This window comes from Podarcis vaucheri (assembly GCF_965113315.1).
Source record: "Podarcis vaucheri genome assembly, chromosome: 2".
NCBI lineage: Eukaryota > Metazoa > Chordata > Lepidosauria > Squamata > Lacertidae > Podarcis > Podarcis vaucheri.
The window spans coordinates 108,182,793-108,200,148 of NC_138760.1; the positions used below are offsets into that span (position 1 = coordinate 108,182,793).

At 43.2% G+C, this 17,356-nt stretch overlaps 1 protein-coding gene across 5 annotated transcripts in view; it reads right to left on the bottom strand.

Annotated features, from left to right (window-relative positions):
* PTPRG (protein tyrosine phosphatase receptor type G) overlaps positions 1 to 17,356 on the bottom strand; it is a 560,158-nt gene that overhangs the window by 442,182 nt on the left and 100,620 nt on the right. For 3 of the 5 annotated variants that reach the window (XM_082209226.1, XM_082209223.1, XM_082209222.1), the window contains exon 2: positions 200 to 304. In XM_082209226.1, coding sequence (XP_082065352.1) covers positions 200 to 304 — 105 coding nt within the window. Of the gene's footprint in view, positions 1 to 199; positions 305 to 523; positions 549 to 3,168; positions 3,296 to 17,356 lie in introns of those variants that run through there. The other 2 variants (XM_082209224.1, XM_082209225.1) reach the window with 2 other exon arrangements.

Here is a 17,356-nt window from a genome sequence, read left to right on the forward strand (position 1 = left end):
AGAGCCGTTTGCTGCTTTTTAAGCAACCAGCATGTCTCTGTGGCATTGGAAAATGGATGCAACAGAAAACGAGTCTGCATGCATGGGTCTCCTCCCGAAAGAGCCTGTTCCTGCTTAGACGCTGGCAAATTTTACGGTTCGGCACGTTACCTTGCATGGGGTAGGCAATGTTCTTTTTGTCTTATCCGGCCCTACTCACCTGAATATGCCCAATAAAGATCCCCGGATGCCTTCCGCCGCCGAATTTGCACTGAGCTGCCATGTCTGCTTTCATGCAGGGAACCGTCATAACCTTCAGTCAAAGCTGAGGGGGAAAAGGAAGAAGCACAAGCTATTAGCCAAGTGACAGCCACTGACTGAAAATTAAATCATTTAGGCATTATTTGAATCATTAGATGATCAGATCAACAGCCTCCGTACAGCTGAAAATAACAGAACTCAAGGCACAGTTATTACGATGATGAATTAATCATCATGTGACAGAGCTCCTTTCCCTGCCTGCCCCTCGCCAGACAAAACTTACTGGCAGACATGATACCTTCCGCAAATCGCCTTGACACAGCAGGATGAATAACCCACTAGCAATAAAGCCACTCTCCTGACGAATACCAAAAAGGAAAAAGAAGAGAAGGAAAAGCTACTCTTAAGCAAAGTGACTTTGTGTGAGTCAACATGAATGCCACTCCATCTCACACAGGCAGTAGACCCCAAGTATATGTGGGGACACGACGTGGTTGTGGCAGCTGGACAGCAACCTCCTAGAACTTTAGGAAGCTGACCTCTCTGGATAGCAAACTCCTATAACTTTAGGAAGAGCATTTCTGTGTCCTCTGACCCAATGCCAACTTGATCTGCACTTTGGAGACATGTGGAACCTTGCACAGACCCTGAACTATCTACAGGACAGTCTGCTGCAAAGTCACACCACCACCACTGCAAAAGCATAATCGGTTTTCTTCCCACTCCTCCTCTCCAAATCAGTCTGCAGGGTCCAGTTTTTCGAAGGACATCACCAGCAGGGTTAATGGGGCACTGAGGGATTGTCTGCTACTGCCAACCCCATAGGATTAAAGGGAGAAGAGGCCTGCACTGTGTTAGGTTTAGGGAAAGAAACAGACAAGAGCATAAGGATGGTAGCATTCCCTACAGCGACTGATCAGAAGGGCAAACCCAATAAATAGTCTTGCAGTGTGTCCTCCACAGCTAAAATCCTATAAGCCTCCCCTATTAAAGGGAAGCTATGGTGAATTTTTATATACTCATTCATTTACATGAACACACATTTAGAACTGCTTGCGGTTTAAAAGTGAGAAATAGTTTATAAAATATAATCTATCAAGGAGGATGGAACAGCAAGCCCCAAGTGCTAGCCATTATAGAAAAGTGGATATTTTCCCACTTTTAGTGGGGTGTTTTTTTAAAAAATGAGGCATTCTGTTGCTGATTTGCTTCTGTTCGTTGACAAGATTTTTGAGACCTCCTTAAAAAAACAAAGGGCAAGTTTGCCTTCAATAATTAAATAAACTGGATTCATCGGTAACAAAAAATAAACTAAGGGGTGGGGAAAACTTGGTGCATTGTTCCTTCTGTGCTTCACTGCAGTTTCCTTGGGCTTTTTGTTTAAAACTTAGCATGTTTCCTTTTCTTTTAAATTAGAACCCCACATTTGTGGAGCTGCTTTAGGCATGCAAATCTTTGTTTATTGCTTCTATACACTTGGCTGAACAAAGCTAGAGGTGTAGGGCTTCTGAAAAGGCAGAATCCCGACTTGAAAACAGAACGCAGCTCCCTCTCACAATAAGCACGCGCGCACACACACACACACACAGAAACACACATCCAAGGCTGAATTGTGCAAACAAAATGAACCGAAATGTGTGTTGTTGTTTTAATGAACAGGAACAGAGAATTATCAATGCATTAAAGAAGGACCAGGGTGGACAAAGTCCTACTCAGAATCAATCACTACCTCTGTTAGCTAAGTAGGTATGTGTTGTGTAGAGGTGCTGGGAGGGGGGGGACTGAAGAAAGGGGAAGCAGAAGTAGATTCCTATGGCTAGGAGCTCTCCTCACCCCCAGTATAAGTTTTTTAAATACACCCTCTAAGTTCCTTGATGGGCCAGCAGCTTGACTCCCTGCTTGCCTCCTGGTGCAGCTGCCTGCCTGGGTAGGACATTTTACCTCCATATGGTCTGCTTCTCATATTCCTATAAACTGGAGATATGAGGCAAAGCCAGGGCAATGGTTTACAGGTAGGCAAGCTTTATCTTCCCTCTTCCTCGTCATCTCCACATCAAATTCAAGCAAACTACCAAGGAATGTGACGTGAACATGCTCCTGTCACACCAACAAAAGGAAAACGACGCAACCTGGCATGTAAAATGGCTGCCACTTTTTGGAGAAAGGGGAAATGCAGCTGCTAATAATTCCTTAGTCACAGGCCCTCCAAAAGACATTTCAGTGGCACAAGGGTAAAGAGAACAGGTTTAAACAGTTTATAGATTCTGAGGAGAAAACACTCCAGTCAGCACTCAAAATTTAATCAATTGTAAAATCCTTTGTACTCAGGAGCCTGAGTAGTCAAAGAATGGCAGCATGGCAATTCTATGGTATGGCTATGAATCATGCTATTGATTTCCAGTATCTTCTGTGCAGAAAATTAAATTATGCAAATCCAGGCCTTTATGAATCCTTTACTTTAGTGGTGTGAAATTGAGCACTTGCTTAAGTCAGCATCTTATTTATGCAATTAAAAATTTGACGCTCTTCTGAAAATGTGCAGTTTCACTCTCCTCTCCATAGACTCCTGTAACAATAAATCTAAGTTTATAACAGGTAAGCAGCTGTAATACACAAGGATGCTATACTGCCAAAGGGTGCGCTCTCTCTCTCTCTCTCTCTCTCTCACACACACACACACACACACACACACACACACCACTACCGGACTGGTGGGGCAGGCTGGAATTTTCTTCTAATGCATTTTCTATAAGTGTTCAACAAAATGTATATATTATGTAGCCAAGCAGCTCACTGCTGAGTTTTGTGCGAACCAGGCCACTGTCTCTTCTGTCAGATACTTCCACTTCCATCAAATACACCCACATTTATCAATTACCATCCTTTCCGAAAACTCTCTACTGGAAATATTCATCGTCATCATCAAACCTTTTCTTGGCATCACACACAAACATCCACAGCGACGCCGAGGGCAGTTCCTTCGCCCTGCTGGTGCCGCCCGTGAGAAAGGGCGAGGCCTTTCCCTCTGGGCCCGATCCTGAGGAGAATTCTCCTCAGGCGCCTTGCGTGTATGTGAATGGCAGGGAGATGAGGTTGTGGTACTGCACTTATTAGTCTGCTGTTCTTCTGGATCCCATCCTCAATGTGCTGCAACAACGCTCTCTGTGCAAGTGATGTCAGCAAGTGCTTAATACAGAAGCTGTGTCAATGCCGGCCTGTTGAAGGGAACTGTTCCTGTTGCAAGGAGCGCATGTTGTGTCTGGGCACAGTGTGGGACGAGTGCTGTGACTGTGTTGGTATGCACAACCCTCGCAATTATAGCGACACACCTCCCACGTCCAAGAGCACCGCTGAGGAACTGCACGGGCCAATCACTTCTCTTTTCCAAGCGCTTACAGAAGGGGACACGCAGCTGCACTGGAATACTGGAAATATTGTACTGAAGCTTATGTGGAACAATAGATCCCCTCACATTTCAAAGGCTGAAGTATTTTTCTCATGCCCAATCTCCCCTTATTCTAATCAACATTAAATGTCAGATCCAACACACCGTCTAAAATGACTCTGTCTCATGTCACACGTCTATAGTCAGCAGAAGCGGTGGAATTTTGCACTGTTTATTTAACATTCTAATTGGCTTCCCATTTGCTTCATCTCATATTAACATTTTCAATCAAATGCATTTGATAAGTGGCCCTCAAAGGTACAATAAGGCAATTCCTCCCTGAATATCTTTGCTGACATTTGGAGTTCCTGCTGAAAAAAACCATATTCAGAAATTGGTTTCTCCACGCACATCTATTCTGCATATAAACAACAAAAAATCTGCATGTCTGATATTTTACATGTTGTTATTCAAACACTATCAATTACTCATTAGTGTAAAGGCAAAATAAAACCTCAAGCTGATCACTCAACCTTTACTGTTAAATGATTTCACAATTCATTCCTGATGTTAGATTCACTCCCACCTACAATTCCTGCCAAACTGTACTTGAAATGATACCTTACTTAGAATAATTGCACTGATAGAATTAAATAGATTCTTAAGCCAATTTAGAAACGTAACACAGGCATTTTGCACCAGTTAAATCACTGGTCTCTGCACACACCTCTAGCACCAGTAACCTTACATGTCATTATGAATTAAACCTGCATAACGTAACTGAATTTACCAGCATAAACACCAATTGTGGTTGGCACTTAGATCAGAGTAGCATCAGCATAATTGCATAAAGTATTTAATTTCTGCCCCACACCCATATTTATGGCACAGCATATAATTTCAGACTTACCACCCTTGCAGCTACTCTTTAAATAAACAAACACAAGATGTGTGCTTTTGCTAGAGGCATATTTTATCACCAATAGTATCTGGGCATGTAAGTGGTTTTAACACCCTTACTTTAGCTTGGCTCACAGAAATCACTTATTTGTGTATGTGATTCTGAAAACTGCTTCAAAGAGAGATCAAATCGTATCTCCTGGAACAGGGAAACAACAACCCATCTTCTTTTAAATCCTGAGTCCAGGCAAAGGGTGAGATTAGCTGCAAAATCAGGATTTGGCCAAATTGGGACCCCCTTATGCAGTTGAAATATCTGGCATGTCCCACTGTGAAATGTGTGCCAGTCTTGTTCTCTGCTCTGAACTATTTTTTAAACCCTACAGTTAACATTAACGTAAGAGAGCCATCCTTACGTTAAAAAGACAGTGCCACCTCTGAAGAGGCAGGAAAATAGAAAATACAGCATGGTGTTTATATAACATTTTTTAAAAAATAACAGAACAACGTTCAAGGAGAAGCAAGAGAATGCAGTTTAAACATTGTGCAGGCTTGTTCATTACCCCCAATATTTTACTCAGGAGGCTATCAGGAGCTGGGCCTCTCCCTGATCCACATTAAAGTAGGATTGCCGCGCTTTGTTTGCTACCATCTACTCACCGTTAGAGGAAAGGGAAAAGGGGATATGATAGGAGACAGAGTGTGAAAAGCAGAAGGCTGCTTCTGATCTCACCATGGCCAGAATCTTGCAGGCATGGGGTCTAAACAGACCCCATGCGTTTGTCTTTATCAAAGGGTGTGCATGAGTAATGGCAAAAGGGTCAGTGAAAGGTATGAAGTCCCAGAATATGGTTCAGGATAAGGGCCCCTCACCCAGCTCATTGAAGGAGCACAGCAGGGTCCAGGAAGAGGAGAGGAAGTTCCAGTGCCTAGTTCCATTTTGACGTTCATCATAATAAATGCTTTTTGTAACATACACGTACATAATATATACAGTGGTGCCCCGCAAGACGAATGCCTCGCAAGACGGAAAACCCACTAGACGAAAGGGTTTTCCGTTTTTCAGCTGCTTCGGAAGACGAATTTCCCTATGGGCTTGCTTCGCAAGACGAAAACGTCTTGCAAGTGTTCCGATTTTTTTCCGCTTTCCCCCCCTTTTTCTAAGCCGCTAAGCCGCTAATAGCCTTTTAGCCGCTAATCCACTAATCCTTTAATAGCCGCTAAGCCTTTAATAGCTGCTAAACCGCTAATCCACTAAGCCGCTAATAGGGTTGCTTCGCAAGACGAAAAAACCGCTAGACGAAGAGACTCGCGGAACGGATTAATTTCGTCTTGCGAGGCACCACTGTATTCATAAATACTGGACCACAAAAAACAAGGCATTTTGTTCCATGGCTCATTTTTTTTATTTTAGACACAGAGTTTGGGGGTGAAGGATTCAGCTTAAGAGAGCAGAGACTTAAACTTAGGTATCACTTTAAATTAGGCTATTTTTAAAGAGCATGCATGAAATAGGAAAATGTTAAAACCTCATTTTAATAAAAATCATTTTTGCTTTAAAAAAAATGTGTTTTATCCGTCGTGGTGGCATCACCCAATTTTTATATTGAAATGTTTTGACTCTCACTGACATGAACAGAAAAATCACAAGGGCTAGATTGAGGGTGATTAGAATGCTTCAAAATGATGGGGAGGTTGGAATCCTGTTTTGATTTGTACTTAGGATAGTAGTCCAGCATTTGAGGCAAGAGACCCTGTTCACATAAATGGAAAGGAAGAAGTAGTGTCTAAAAACTGAATTTGTTCTCATCGTCTACCCTTTGAGCTCCTTATATGAAGGGTGCACTTGTCTAAATTTTGTTCAGGCTGAGGAAATGCTCCCTGTGACTTCGCTGCCCTAGATCAAGACAATTTCACTGGCCAACCAACCTGCCTGCACACTGTGCCTTTTGTGATGTCATCCTTAGAACTATAACTGAACAATGATGTAACTGGTCCGCCATAAGAAAATCTAATTTTGGCAGATCAACTGAGGTTTCTTCTGGCCCTCCTGGGAATTGGTTCAGTTTGTTCCAAATAGTGTTTGAAGTAGAGACTGAGCAAAAGGATGTGACAGATGATGGTCTAGAGAACCAAAAAGTGCCAAAGGAGGCTTCAAAGCTGGCAGAACTGTCTTTGGAGTCTTGGACTGATGTCAAGACTCCATTTCAAGAACATCAAGGCCAGTCTTATCCAGCTAAGCAGTCCAATAATGCAGACGTCTGCAGTTGGCCAAAACACTGGCACTGCCAGCAGATACAGCCTTCTTCACGACAAGCCAATGAGCTTGGAAAGGGGCATGGCTGGCGAGATTATGGAGGGCTTATCCAGCCACAACCTAGTTCTCTACATGTGGGGTACTATGTAGAGGATGCATTTGTGAATCATATGTTACAAGCTGCTGTAAAAAAGCAGAGAAAACTCATCCAGTATTTCACATCCATGGAAACCAGAAGTCCAAGTTCAAGGCAAAAATCGAAAGCCAACAATTTCAAAAGAGAAGCTTCAAAACCAGATGTCAGAAAGGCCCTGCTCAATATAACCAATATACTTCCTCAACGTAGCTGCCTATTTTGCCCACTTTCTAACTTTGGAAGAAGTAAGAAACCAAGAATTGGGGTCAAAGCCAGGAGCTTGAGAAAGCATTGAAAGCCAGCACTCAACAAAGTCTGGAGATGCTTTGGTAAGACACGCATTTCTCTGTATGAGCGATTCTCCCTCCTGAATTTTGAAGCCAAAACTGAATGTTTAAGAAATAGTCAGTGTAAGCTACATCAGCGCTAAGGATTTTTTCCAAGGCTGCTCTACTACATTCAACTGAATTTCACAATAAAGTTTTAACTGTAAAACTAATAATATTGGAAGGGTTTTAAAAGAATCCTAACAATTCAAGAGTAATTCATTTGATTACTTTCTTGCCATTTCGATACAGAATAATTCCATATTCTGTATCGAAATGACAAGATAATAATCAAATAAATCTCTCAAGTTTCTTCCCTAAGATAAGCACTTTGCAAGTATCACTATTCTGTGAATATGCTAAACCTGAGAAATTCAGGCTCTTGTTTGAATGGATACGGACTGGCTTTCCCCCATGCTAGCCCCCTCACCCCCCACCCCAGGACATCCCAGAACATAAAAACAACTAGTTTTGAACAAAAGCTCTGTCAATTCCTGCCCAAACTGAGCCCACGCTGTTGGCATGCTAAGAAATACAGGTCCTTGTAAGTCGCTGGAACTGATTTCTGGATCTCAATCCAGCATAAGGGCTTGTTAGAAAACACTGTTTGTTTTCTTTCAATGCAACTTTGCTCTTGAATCTCCAACAATCATATTAAATGACCATCATCTAGAGCTTGTTAGAAGAATTTAAGAACGCGACATTCAAATCAGTTAGTACACATTAAGGTCAAGAGCATGTGTAAAAGAGGCACCTCTCAGTGCTCCTACTTCCCAAGGCAGGCAGGCAGAGGCCTGACAGTCTACATATTGCAATTAACAAAGAGCCTAAATCTGCTACTCCCTAAGCATAAAACTGAGAAAACCTAGGGTTTGTTGGGGTTTCCTGTCTTCTGTTTTTTTAAAAAACCTATAAAATCTTCGCACACCATTACAAGGGAACCATCCTTTTCCAGCACATGTTCAAGCTGTACTTTTCCTAAAAAGTGGGGGTTGTCTTATACATGAGTAGTGCCTAGGGTGGACGTTTGATTGGTTGCTGCTGAGGCTGTCAGCGGCTATTGTGCATGTTATTGGTTGCTGTGTCAATGGGTGGAGTTGATTGGCTGATGCTCCGGCAGTTGTGCGGGGAATTGGCATCTTCTGCTGGCGATGGGACAGATGGGAGGTGGATTTAGCAACGTGTGTGGGTGAGCGATTTTCAGCAATCCCCCCCCCCAAAATCTCAACAACCCTGGGTAATCCTCCGCAAAAAAGCTAAACAACTCTGTGCCATCTCCCCCCATTTTCTTAAATTTGAGTCCCCAAAAATAGGGGGCGTCTTATACATGGGGGAGTCTTATAGACAGAAAAGTACGGTATGTGCAGGCTTCTCTCCCTATTCTTATACAAACCTAAACAGGTACAAAGTTGTGTGGCAAACCACTGCCTGCTGAATAGACAGGAGCCCATTAGCAGGTCTTCGCTTTCCCCTCTGCACTGTGCTGTCATGTTAACAAGGGGCAGAACAAGAAGGCTGGAAGTGGACCTTGGTAAGTTACATAATAGTGCCTTCCCTAGAAAGCATTTCTCTCAAATGTCCTTCAATGTAAGGAAAATACAGCCTTTGGCAGGTTTCTGACAGAGAAATTGAAGGGGCTGTGAGGTGTTTGAGTGAGTACCGTTTTCCAAGGTCAAACACATAAGTCAGCCCAGTTTAAAACACACATTCAAAACCTCAATTATTCTAGAGAGAGGGAGAGAGAGATGGAATTTACATGCTTTCTGTTGTAATTCATTGCACATTGCTCCCCTTAACTGCATTTTATAATTTTTCGTTGCAGGCGAAAAATTCCAACGAAACAGTTCCACTTTCGGCTGTGCAAAGGAACTTTCTCTCCCTCTCCTCTCATCCCTGCTAAATCTGCTCCAGAGCGTTGAAGGAACCCACAGAACATATTTAGGGAGTGTGAAGGGAAGAACGCTCCAAAAGTGCTTGCGCTAGTAGAAACTGTTTAGTTGGAAAACACCCCCTTTCCCCCCAGAATGTGGGGGACCGAGAGTCATTTTGTGAATAAATTCTAATCATTATCAAGATTTCCCAGATTTATCAAACCATTAACAAGGTCTTTTACACCTCCACCTTGTGGTTATCTGAAACTTGCTGCTGTTTATAAAACAGATTCTCAGCCATGGCAGCCCAATAATACAAGTGTTTGTCCAAAGGAACAAAGTATCCCCAGTACCACCTCAACAGCTGTAATAAGTTACTATCTTATTAAGTATACAGTTGATTTGTTCAGAGGGAAGGCGCTTACTAGCTAACACCTATTTGCCTAGGTCAATATTCCCTATTTTACCTGTGAGTTTGAACTGAATTCTGAAATTCATACAATGTTTACTATTTTTGAAATTAGATGCTGAGCAGCCATAAAAACAGACACTTGCAGATGAGCTCTGTATAAACCACTCTGTCTGGATCTTTACATAACAGAGGCCCCAACCTTTGTTTTTTTTTTAATAATAATAAAGGAATTACTGTTTACAGAGGACTAAAAAAGTGATGGTAGGAAATGTGATGGTAGGAAACTTAGAACAATTAAGTAACCACATAAATTTGAACTATGTAAGAATGCCCCAGCCTGACTGTTCTGATTCAAAAATAAAATAAAACCTGCCCATGTTCATTTGTGAATGGTCTCCTGGGCTGTGCAATAATTTACGTATCTTGTCACCCATAATCACCCATTGCAGCGGAAAGGACACTGGATAGAGCAAGACCTTAGGGGCCAAGGTCCTCTGCCCCCCCCCAATAAAATATTTGAGGTGTCTGGATCCCCCTAAAGTTGATGGGCGTTGTCATTCAAATGGTGCACATGTGCCGTGTCTTATGATCAATTATGTGGGGCGGGGCTTACCTCCTCCCACCCAATATTTTATTCAAGATGGCACCCCTGGGTAAGACAGAAGGTAGATTTGCGCTCCTTGAGGAAGGAGGACAGGATGCAAATTCAGTAACTAATAACAACCATTTAGTAAAACAACAATATTAACATGTTCCAGGGAAGCTACAGTCCCCACAAGGGAGATCACACCTGCTTTATTACAGTGCTAAAATATTGCATTTACAAATGTGACTATGGCTTTCGTGTTTCTGACCTTCCACCACCATGTTTCATCATCCCTTTTGCCTAACAACAATGAGAAGAGGTTGGTATCTAAACTCTTGGACCAAAAAGTCAGCCCTCTAAATATAACTCACCTTGAAGAAAACTGATATGAATCCTGTACAGAAAGTATTTATACCCATCTGACATCTTTTCATATTATTACTATTATTACTACTACTATTATATTTATCAAACAGGCCCAAATATGTATTCCTCGTAATTCAACACAATTTAAAATACCCCAAATTAGTCATTCTGCATGCTTAGTTGAACATTCTGCATGAACATTTTTAAAGAAGCTCCATCGCCTTTTGACCACCTCCACCCCTTTGGAAATAAAGTCAAAACTGCAACATAAAATCCTAAGCGTTAAGGAAAAGCCTTCCTTTATATGGCTTTTCGAAGGAGAAAAGCATCAAATCACTTCTTAATGACCTTGCTGTGATATGTTATCTCACATTGCCATCTGCAAGAGAATCTTCTCTTACCCATTATTTATTTTTCCTGGCAAACGCCTAATGCCACTATAGAATTATTTCACAGCAGGTAAAGCGCAGGGAGCTTTCTGTCTCCTCCAATTCCAAGCAGAGTTGGGGGGGCAGCAGTTGGGGGGTGGAAGCTAACAGACAAAGTAAGTAAATTAGTGGCTGTATTGAAAGGGTCAGCCCCCTGCCCCCTCTACCTTCCCACACACACAACCTTAGAAGTTTCACAAATGCGCCCAAGCAAAGGAATTCTCAAGCTCCAACTGGTAGCATGGCCTCTGTCCTCAGTTCACCCTGCTGTAATTAGGTGGTGCGGCATATGGTACTGCTAGTCAACCTCTGAAGAGAAAATAATGTGACCTTAATGGGGTTTGCTGTGGCTTCAATTTACGCTTTTCTGTGCACTGCAAAAATGGAGCTTCTTCTCACTTCACTTAATCTACAAAGCTAATAACGCACACAAACACACACAAACACAGAAAACCCCGGAATACAGCATCACTTCTTCTTGTACAGTTCTCCACATGTAATGAAGAGATTCTGCGTCTAAGGGGGTGGACAGAGAAAGAGAGGTGGCTGGGGATGTTTTCAGCGATCACAGCGTACCTCTCAGCCACGCAAGTGCCCAAATTAGAATACCAGATAAATATTTCACAAAGGAGGTCCCAGGGACGCTTACGATCAAGGCAATGTTCTGAAATGAAGGAACATCGCATTATGCTCTACGGATATTAAGGCTCCATACCCAGGGAAGGTGGAAGTGTGGATGCTGCCACAGGAAAGCAGGTGTAAGGAACCTTCCTGTCTGGCCCTTGAGACACGCCCCGGACCCCACCCCCTTACCAGCTCTGCTCTGCGCCCTTCCCAGAGTTCCTCTGTCTGTCTGGAATCAAACTGATGATGCCTTCTGTTTGCAGGGCTGGAATGCAGCCTGCTGTACAAATGTAAGAGGAACATCCATTGGGGGTACTTAGCTGGGGAGCTAAAGCCATTGTCTTATGTAGAGAATAGTTTGTCCAATTCAGCAGGCTCCCTCTACTACAAAAGGTAAAGGTAAAGGACCACTGGACAGTTAAGTCCAGTCCAAGGGTACTCTGGGGTTGCAGCGCTCATCTCCCTTTAGGCCAAGGGAGACGGCATTTGTCCACAGACAGCTTTCCGGGTCATGTGGCCAGCATGACTAAACCGCTTCTGGCAGAACGAAACACCATGACGGAAACCAGAGTGCATGGAAACACAGTTTACCTTCCTGCCACAGCAGTACCTATTTATCTACTTGCACTAGTGTGCTTTCAAACTGCTAAGTTGGCAGGAGCTCGGACAGAGCAACGGGAGCTCACTCCGTTGCAGGGATTCGAACCACCGACCTTCTACTACAAACTTCCATTTCACAGATACTGCATCACAGGCTTGGTTGGGAGCCATGAGCACTACTGAAACCAGCCTTAAATTATTTAACTAAACTTTTGTAGGATTAGAAAGGGCTGGGCCCTTCATGTGCCAAATAGTAAGCAATCATAGAAACATAGAACCACAGAATTGGAAGAGACCCCAAGGCTAATCCAGTCCAAGTCCCTATAATGCAGGAATCATTCACCCAACGTGGGGCTTGAACCCACAACCCTGGGATTAGGAATCTCATGCTCTACCAACTGAGCTACGTCAGCAGCAGTAATGGTGGTGATGCTGGCAGGAACTTCAGTCACTGTCAGTATATTTATGCGTTGCACTTTCTACAAATGCAATTGCGCTCAAAGAAGTCCACAGAGAGTAAGTCTACAAAAATAGTACGTAATCACATTATGTAACAAAATCTATCACATCACTGCAGCAAAACATGAACAGTTTGACAAATTAACAATTCATTTAAATTAGAATCATAGAATCATAGAGTTGGAATAGACCACAAGGGCCATCGAGTCCAACCCCCTGCCAAGCAGGAAACACCATCAGAGCACTTCTGACATATGGTTGTCAAGCCTCTGCTTAAAGACCTCCAAAGAAGGAGACTCCACCACACTCCTTGGCAGCAAATTCCACTGTCGAACAGCTCTTACTGTCAGGAAGTTCTTCTAATAATAAATTATTATTATTATTATTATTATTATTATTATTATTATTATTATTATTAAAATGTATACACCACCGTTCATCCGAAAATCTCAGGACAGCTCACAAGTTAAAAATACAGGATAAAAGCACAAAATACCATATTTTTCACTCTATAAGACGCACCAGACCACAAGACACACCTAGTTTTTGGAGGAGGAAAACAAGAGGGGGGAAAAATCTGAATCCCAGAAGCCAGAACAGCAAGAGGGATCGCTGCGCAGAGAAAGCAGCAATCCCTCTTGCTGTTCTAGCTTCTGGGATAGCTGTGCAGCCTGCATTCGCTCCATAAGACGCACACACATTTCCTCTTACTTTTTAGGAGGGAAAAAGTGAGTCTTATAGAGCAAAAAATACGGTAAATAGTTAAAACAAAAAGAAAACATTAACACCCCTCCCACGTAAAAAAAGAAGTGAGCATAACACATATCATAGGCAAGTCTTCCCCAAACTGATGCACTCCAGGTGTTATGGGACTCCAACTCCCATGAGCCTCAGCAAGCACAGCCCACAGGAATAAGAGGATATGTAATTCGAAACTTCTGGGGGGGCACTAGGATGGGAAAGGCTCTAAAGGTCACATTCAGCATCCTCAAATTTCAAAGCTGCACTCAACAATCCCTCTTCCGGTTCCTCCAAGAGCCGCTTTCTTACAAAGGTTGAGGGTAGTGAGGCCCCCCCACCCCAAGACAAGCACAGGGTCTCTCTCCCCTCCTAGAGCCAGACTGCAAGGAGATCATGGGTCTTTGGGGAGAGATCCAGCGGTTCTTTCTCCCTCCCACTCGTCTCCAGATGTTCAGAGCTCCCTGGATAGAGATACCCCTCTTCCCTCTCATAGAATAGAAGACATCACTAAAACTTACATTAATACTTAAAAGTTATGACCTGAACCATTATAAAAAGGACATTATAAAAAGAAATGGCTCCAGAGACTCTGCGCGTATGTCTTCTTGGAAGGACACATCATTAGTTTCATCCAGTACAAGAGATATGAGAAATTAACCTGACATCACATTATCGTGCTTAGCCAAAAGCCTTCCTCTTATCTGTGGTGCTAAGACTGTAGCCGAACTATTCGACAAGCAAGCAAAATAGAGCTTATATATTTTGCAATCGTAAATGTCAAGAGGGAAGTTGCTTATACAATATAAATTGGGACTAGCTCCAGAGATACCAATGGAGTGATAAATACTACAGGCTCCAGAATGGGCCCATTCTTTCACTATTAGGAGATTCACAAAATGCCCCTTGTTTACTCCAGATTCCTTAAACAAACAACTATTTTATGCTTGCTTCGGTTTTTTTAGACACTCTGCAGACTTGCAATTTGCAAAATCGCTTACTGCCTGCTAATTAACCCTTAACATACTTTCTTTGCCCTTTCCTTTGCACCATTAAGAGTAAATAAGACCTAGGGAATTCACTTTAGTTTTCCCAACACTATCTTATTGGAGTATTTTGGGGTTACCACCACCCGTGTAAAAAATAAAGCTGCCACCGATTCGCTGCATGAGTGCATTTAGATACATACAAATTCAATTTCATGAGGTTTGTTTGATTGGCTGAAGCTCAGTAACAGTTGCATACTATGCATGCAAAAGGTCCCAGGTTCAAATCCTGGCTTATCTGGAAAAGACTGGGCAGCAGCAGCTCACTGCCACTTAGCAGGAGACAGAGTGGCAGGTGGGGATTTACAGGTGCACCAGCACAGCCCACCCACCACACAACCCCAAATTTGCCATTGATTTGCCACTGTTCCTCCCCCTCCAAGTAAGTGGCAGCGATACCACTGCCCAGAGGCTACTGCTACAGCTCCACTCCTCCGGACAAGGCATTCCTGAGACTGGGAGAGAATCCAGTCTGAGGCCCCAGACAGCAGATACCAGCCGGTGAATGAAAGCCCAGAGGCTATGCGCCAGTGCAGGGGTCCCCAACCTGCGGCCCACAACAGCCGTTTAACCGACCCATGAGCCGTCCCTGAACCGAGCTTCCTGCTCAGCGAGTCCCTGCATGCTGAGCTAAACCAGCGCAGCACGAGGCGGGGACTCTCTTCCACAGCTCCTGAAATCGCTTCTGCGCATGCCCAGATGCCGGAAATCACATCTGGGCATGTGCAGACGTGATTTATTGCATCTCGCTGCGCCGGTCTGGCCCACAGGAGTGATCTGGCCCATGTCCGGTAAACCTTGCCAATCCCTGTGCTAGTGCCATGACAAGCGACAATCACAGGCATAGTACTGGACTTGACGCATTGTATTTGATTTATGCATTTATTTGATTCCATCATATTATCTTGAATCTATATGACAGTAAAAACACCAACAAGAGCAACTATTAAACCTAGCTACATACAGAAAAGACGATTTTAAATCCAACACAGAAACAACCAGTGTATGCGTCAACAAAACACCCCGTGTTAATATGAGTAGTAGCAGCAGCAGGACGAATTTGGTACTGCAGAAAAGCCATCTTTGACAGATGTTAACTGTGTTGTCAAGCAAGAGTGCAAGATAAGAGCAGGACCAGTCACGACTCACCTCAAATCTATCCTAAAGGCATTTCAATCAGTATGCAGCCAGGTATGTGTCGCGGTCTACTCTTTGGTAGCAAAATGACTGCAACTTACCCTCAGAACTGCCGTGCAATGTAGAGACAATACTGAGCCAGGTAGACCAACACAGTCTAACACTTCTTGTTGCTTAGTCGTGTCTGACTCTTCGTGACCCCATGGACCAGAGCACGCCAGGCCCTCCTGTCTTCCACTGCCTCCCGCAGTTTGGTCAAACTCATGCTGGTAGCTTCGAGAACACTGCCCAACCATCTCGTCCTCTGTCGTCCCCTTCTCCTTGTGCCCTCCATCTTTCCCAACATCAGGGTCTTTTCCAGGGAGTCTTATCTTCTCATGAGGTGGCCAAAGTATTGGAGCCTCAGCTTCACAATCTGTCCTTCCAGTGAGCACTCAGGGCTGATTTCCTTCAGAATGGAGAGGTTTGATCTTCTTGCAGTCCATGGGACTCTCAAGAGTCTCCTCCAGCACCATAATTCAAAAGCATCAATTCTTCGGTGATCAGCCTTCTTTATGGTCCAACTTTCGCTTCCATACATCACTACTGGGAAAACCATAGCTTTTACTATACGGACCTTTGTTGGCAAGGTGATGTCTCAACTTTTTTTTTTAGTCTAACTTGGTATAAGGCAGGTTCCTACACTCCTAATGAAACAAGCCCGTAGCATCACTATCTAGCTGATGCTCCATTATGTAAAATCCTTGGCAAGAACCAAGGTAACTCAAGGAACTCTCCACCAGAAAGTCACACACAGTTGGGAGTGTCCTTACTCAACAACAGTCTTTGTGGCAGACAATGGAAACTGGCTTGAAGCTAATTCTGCTTGATATGTTGCCTCTGGCAGTAGGGACATAAAGGACAAAACAAAAAACGGCCTTGGAAGAACTCACTGAGCAAAGGCAACAACAGTAACTGCTTTGACGTTAGATATATACACTGTGTGACAGTCAGCAACAGAATTTGTGGAAAGGTGACCATTATTGGATGCTCGCTGCCATCTGTCGGGAAGACGTGGGCTGTTTCTTTCTATACGTTCAACCATGGTATGGGGGCCAGTATTTGTTTCGTGTTCGTTAAAAACTGCGGAAGATGCCAAAATCAAGAGGTATAGTGGGCTCTGGGGAGGCATAGAAGGCATCAGAAATGTATAACCATTTGGCACACTCAGAGAATCGGGCAAATGTGAGTGAGTTTGTATAATACAGAGAAATGCAAGGCTACGTGTCTGGGGAGGAATAATCATCAGCGTAGATATAAAATGGAAAATTGCTACTTAGGAAGCTTTTAACGCTAGGAAAAAAGAAATTACAGCGAGTGTCAGAATGGTGTGCAGAAAGAGTTTGAACGGAACAACAACTTTGGAACCTCTGGGGTCAGGGAAGAGAGAGAGGTAAAGATCGTCATGAATTCTATTATGATGCTTTTTATGAATTCTGAGAAATGCAAAGAAATCAATGAAACCAGGCTGAATACACATCACATATTTCAAGCACATGGTCCTCCTGCCCGCACAAGAATCCTGGGAACTGTAAGAGTTGTTAGAAGTTAGAAGCACAGGACAAATGTGGCTGGGGCAACCCAGTAAGATGTGTGGGGTGTAAATAATAAAAATATCATTATGGAATGGGACATCCCTATTTTCATTGGAGAAATGTTGGAGGGTATGTTCTAGGCACTTTCTCATTTATATGCTCTGATCTTGTAAATCTACCACTTTAAATCAGGGGGAGAAAATTCAAATCCTGCATTCTCTTTAATTCTACCAAGTAAACCACATCTTGCTTCATTCATGTACATTTTCAG